A 5,574-nucleotide genomic window follows, 5' to 3' on the forward strand; every position below is an offset into this window, starting at 1 on the left:
CCAGCACACGGAGGCTTCCTTCTGGAGTAGGGGCCTCACTGGAAGGTTCCAGCCCAGACGCTTAGAGCCCCTCCCTCGGGCACCGCAGGGTTCGCCATCCCTCATGTCCTAGCTGCCCCCCCCCCGCAGCTGCCCCCCGCGGAGGCTGTCCCCGAACAATGGGGCTGGCAGCGCACAGCCTGGCACCACTGGTGAGGCGGGGGGGGGGGCCTCCCAGCAGCCAGGGTCCTGGCAGAGGGCATCTCATGGCCTCGGGAATGTCCGCGAAGTGCCCCCTCGCTGCCTCACACGTCCGCCATCAGCTGGCGGAGGTGCCTGCGGGGACACAGAACACACCCGCAGGGCAGAGAAGAGCAGAGCCACCAAGGCGACCCGAGTGGAGGCTAGCGCCACGCGTGCTGCTTCTCTCTGAACCACCTTCTTGACAGCATCTGTGACCAGTACGTGGGAAAAAGTAAGACTTCTGGGCCCAGACAAGGAGCATCTGGAGAGTTCCCCACTCCGCACTGACCCGAGAGAGAGAGGCTGGGGTCCCCGGCGGTGCTGACCCTGGAACTCCCTCAACCTTCTGCAAGAAGCACCGATCGCTTGCTAATGAAAAGACAGACCAAACACACGGGCTGGCAGTCAGGCTGGCCGCTTACAAAGCAGGGCCTGCCTCCATCCCCTGGCCAGAGACCAGGTGAGCGCAGCGTGTGGCCCGCGTCTGGGCCCCCTGTCCTGGCCCAGCAAAGCCATTCCACTGAGGAACCACAGGTGCCCATCACTCAGTGACAGGAGCCCAGCTGAGCAGGCCACACACACCATGTGGTTCCAAGTCTAGGACATTCTGGAAAAGGCAGAACGACGGAGGCGGTGAAGGGAGCAGGGGCGGAGGGCGGGGTGGGGCAGGAGACCCCGGGGGCAGGGCTGTGATGGGCGCTGGAGGTGCACACAGGGCCGGGGAAGCGGAGGGAGAACTTCAGAAACTCTGTACTGTCCACTTGTTCTCCGATAAACGTAAAACTGCCTTTAAAAAACCCCAGGGGCGCCTGGGGGGCTCAGTCAGTTGAGCATCCGACTTTGGCTCNTAATAAAAAAATAAAAAAACCCAAACTCTATATATAAAAAAAAGGAAGGAAAAGTCCCCACAAGTGTGGTGGTGACTCTGGTGGCGGCTGGGCAGGGACTCAGGGACCGGGCCGCAGTCCCAGTCACCGCCAAGCTGAGGGACCCTGGAACAGCCCGGCCCCTGCCTGTTTGCCGTCCGGAGTGGAGACCGTGACGGTGCGGCCGTGGCAGGTGTGAGGCTTACGGCGGGGNGGGTCCTTGATCAAGTACCCCGTTCGGCTGTCCCCACCGGCAGAACGCGGATCCGACGTTTCCCGTGCGGCCCTTAAGCTCACAGGCGGCCCAGAGCGCGTGCTTTTGAAGAAGAGAAAAGCCCCTCCCGGCCTGCGNCTCCCGACAGGAGCCACGGGGGGTGAGGGCCACTGCGTGCACGAGGCAGGCGGCAGGGTCCCTGGGGGCCCGTGACACGGGGGGCCCCACACCAGTGGTTCCCAAATCCCGGGCAGAGAAGGGGGAGGCTGGGCTGTGCGGCCCGGGCCGTCCTCCGCCCTGGGAGTGGAGGGAACCCGTGCCGACAGCTCCCTGCAGACTCGGCTTCAGGAAAGCTGCTCGGGGTCTGAAATCCGCCCTGGGCGGGGGCGCCTGGGGGGCTCAGTCGGATGAGCGTCCGACTCTCGATGTGGCTCAGGTCAGGACCTCACAGCTGGGGAGACGGAGCCCTGTACCCAGCTCTGCGCTGACAGTGCGGCGCCTGTTTGGGACGGACTCTCTCTCTCTCTGCTCCTCCCACCCTCTCAAAATAAATCAACTTTTGCAAAGAAAACAAACAGCTCTCCCCCCCGCTGAGCGATGCTGGGAAGGGGCATCGGGAGCTCCCCTCGGCCGGCCTGCGCCAGGGCTCTGTCCCGGGGGCGCAGCGCGCAGTGAGGGCGCCACACACCGGCCGCAGACCTACCTTTTGTTCGCCTCTTCCAGCTCGGCCTCCACCTTCCCCAGCTCGATCTGCAGCCGGGCCCGCTCCCGGGCCGTCTCGTCCAGCACCCTGCGGGCGTCGGCCAGCTCCGACTCGTACAGCGTCTTGATGCCGCTCACCTGAGGGGGTTCGGGGAGGCCCAGGTCAGAGAAACCCCTTCCCCACCGACCGCAGGTCAGCCCCGCGGGCCCCACGTGCCCACGTGGCCCGTCCCCTGCCAAGGTCCCCCACGCCCACGTGCCCAGGACCACGCACACGTGTATACAGAGATCTGGACCCCAACCAGGACAGGAGACATCCCATCCGCTCGCTGGGAGCTGGGGCCAAACAAAGGAAAACAAATGTTGGCAACACAGAGAAATGGGGGCCTCCATGCACGGGGGGTGGGGGGGCCGAGCAGCCGCTGAGGAAGACCGTTGGGCACCCCCTCAGATGGGCGAGCAGAGTCACCTGCAACCCACCAATTCCGCTAAGTACCCATCTGTCCAGAAACACAGGAGTCTACACAAACCTGGGTGTGTCTTCACGGCAACACCATTCACAGCAGCCAGAGTGGACACAACCCACGAGGCCATCCGGGCGAACACACGCACTGCGCCCCATCCACGCACCCGCCCATGAGCAGGGGCGAGGCGCCCCCCCCCGCCCGCCCCGCGGACGGACCCCAAACACACGACACTCAGAGAGGGAACCAGACACGAGAGGCCATGTAGGGTGTGAGACCACGTGTGTGAAACGTCCAGAACAGGCTCCTCCACGGACAGGAAGGGGATCGTGGGGACGGGGAAGGGGGAAGAAGGTGATAGCTGATGGGGATGGGGTTCCTTTGGGGAGATGGAATGTTCTGGAATTGGACAGAGATGCTGGCTGCACCATTCTGAACATGCTAAAAGCATGGAGGGTAGAGTATGATGGGACGAGCAGTGGGAGACGGGAATCCTAGCTCAGGAAAGCCGCTGAAGACGGGAAGGCGGCCGCGGGCTGGGCCCCTCACGTCCACAGGAGAGGTCCCTGGGCAGAGGGGCCTGCCATGTGCTTCAGTCACCACCATCCTGGTTCGCCAGGGGCTGAAGAGCCTCCGGAATTGGGACTCTTCAGAAAAATTGGGGTTTCCTTTTTTTTATTAAAAAAATTATTTTTTTAAAAATATTTTTTTAATGTTTTATTTATTTCTAGGAGAGAGAGAGAGAGACGGCGTGAGCAGGGGAGGGTCAGAGAGAGAGGGAGTCACAGACTGAAACAGGCTCCAGGCTCTGAGCTGGCAGTCAGCACAGAGCCCGACGCGGGGCTCGAACCCACGAACCGCGAGATCATGACCTAAGCGAAAGTCGGACGCTTAACTGACTAAGCCACCCAGGCGCCCCTAAAAAAATTATGTTTAAGTTTTATTTATTTAAGTAATCTCTACACCCAACATGGGGCTTGAACTTGACCTGGAGACCAAGAGGTACACACTCCACGGACGGAGCCGGCCAGGCGCCCCGAGAGCTGGGGTTTTGACAGCTAGTCTGAGACCCCGCGAGCCACCGCCGCTGGCCTGGGGACTCTGTGCCTCAGTCCAGCAGCTCCCAGGCACCCCTCGCACAGCTGACACGGGCGCAGGTTCCCGGGCCTCCTTCCCAGGCAGGGAGCCGGGAGCTGAGGCCCCCTGACCCGCCAGGTGCGGGGCCGGTCTGCTGGGCACAACTCCAAGGTCAAGACACACAACAGGGAGAGTAGAGACAAAGCCAGCTTCTCCCTCCTGCACCCCCAGGAGCAAGCCCCCCCCCAAAGGTGGTCACCTCTGGCCACACTCGCTGTTTCCAACGCTGGGAACTGGCTTCCGGCATCACTCAGTTCACAGTGCGGCGGCTCCTCCCTCCACAGGGAGCCTGGCACCTGGGTTTACGGGTGTGTTTTTGCCCCGTCTCCTGGCATCTCACCTTCTAGAACTCTCCCAAGCCCGAGGGAGCATCATACACAAGATCCGCCAGGCTGGGGCCCTTTCCCTCACGCCCTCCCCTCACTAGGCAGGGGTTCCTGGGATGAACAGTGGCCAACACGATGCTCACTAAGGCGACCTCTGTCCGGAGCCGGGTGGGGGCCCAGGGCATCTGCGCAAGGGACGCCTCAGCAACCATCTTGGTCCAGAGGGGCCCAAGGGGTTAGGACACCTGAATGCCATGTGGGGTCCCCGGGGGTTCTAGGGCAGGGGAATTAGGGGAAACTGAGGACACAAGCAAAAGTACGGGTGTTCTCCAACAATGTCAACATGGCGTCAGTACTGGTGACAGGGCTGTGACAGACACTGACGCGAGGGGTTAGCAGAACGGGGCTGGGCTCCGCGGGGACTCCGTACACCCCTGGCCCGTTTTCTGTAAATCCAAAACTGGCCTAAAACATCACGTTGAGTCAATAAAAATACATCCTGTCTCTCATCTCCACAACTGAGATATCTGGCACCCCCCGCCCCGGATTCTGTGCCCGAGGCAAGTGGCTCCCTTGTCCCAACCCTGCTCCAGGCTCCGAGGCCACGCCGCCACAGCCACCTCAACTGTCTCGTTTAAAGTACCAAGTTCAGGGGCGCCAGGTGGCTCAGTCGGTTAAGCGTCAACTTCGGCTCAGGTCATGATCTCATGGTTTGTGGGTTTGAGCCCCGCATCGGGCTCTGTGCTGACAGCTCAAGGCCTGGAGCTGCTTCGGATTCTGTGTCTCCCTCTCTCTCTGACCCTCCCCTGCTCATGCTATCTCTCTCTCAAAAATAAATAAAACATTAAAAAAAAAATTTTTTTTTTAATAATAAAGTACCAAGTTCAGGGGCGCCTGGCTGGCTCTGTCAGTAGAGCCCCACTAGTTACAGGGATTATTTAAAAAAGCGAAAACACAAACAGCACACCGCGTTCTTGCAGTGACTCAGGCCCGCGTGTGCCGTATGCACAGCCGCTAACTCAGGCCCGGAGGCCGAGCTCCATCACACCGCCTGTTTTTGTCCAACCTGCAAGCCCAGGATAGTTTTTACATCTTTAAACGACTGCAGGGAGAAAAAATGAAAAAGAAAAAGAATTGTCGTGAACCCAGAAGGGAAATTACAGGAATTCCCATGGCAGTGTGTATAAATAAAGTTTTATTGGCACGCAGCCTGGCCCGCTCCTTTACACAGCGCCTGCGGCAGCTCTCCATTGCGGCTGAGAAGCGTAGCCCTGACGGAGACTTCCAGCCCCCAGAGCTGGAAACGCCGACTCCAGCCCCTTTCAGAAAACAGTCGCTGACCCGGCTCTACGGCAGTGGGGCAACTTAGAAAATTCTCGAAGGGGACCCACCGAGAGGGCTCACAGACTGCCTTTCAGACCACCAACAGGTGTCCTCGGGCAGGCCCCGCACCTGTGAGTCACTGGCGCCGGGAGACCCACGGCTCGGGCCTGTTCTGTCTTTTCTTGCATTCTGCNGCTCCTTGGAGAACTGCCCCTCCCTCCCCGCCTGCACCCCTGCAGATCTCTCTCCAACAGAATCCGTGGTCCCAGCCCTTCCAGAAACCTTCCGGTGATCAGAGCACATGGCTATTCAGCGCGACT

General features: G+C 60.6%; 1 protein-coding gene across 1 annotated transcript in view; it reads right to left on the reverse strand.

Moving 5' to 3' along the window:
- LMNB2 (lamin B2) overlaps window positions 1–5,574 on the reverse strand; it is a gene marked incomplete at its 5' end in the record, with an annotated part of 15,443 nt that overhangs the window by 6,822 nt on the left and 3,047 nt on the right. Inside the window, one exon of the mRNA XM_077760621.1 lies at window positions 2,006–2,142. Coding sequence (XP_077616747.1) covers window positions 2,006–2,142 — 137 coding nt within the window. The remainder of the gene's footprint in view (window positions 1–2,005; window positions 2,143–5,574) is intronic.

The sequence above is a fragment of the Crocuta crocuta genome, unplaced genomic scaffold (assembly GCF_008692635.1).
Source record: "Crocuta crocuta isolate KB4526 unplaced genomic scaffold, BGI_CrCroc_1.0 scaffold443, whole genome shotgun sequence".
NCBI lineage: Eukaryota > Metazoa > Chordata > Mammalia > Carnivora > Hyaenidae > Crocuta > Crocuta crocuta.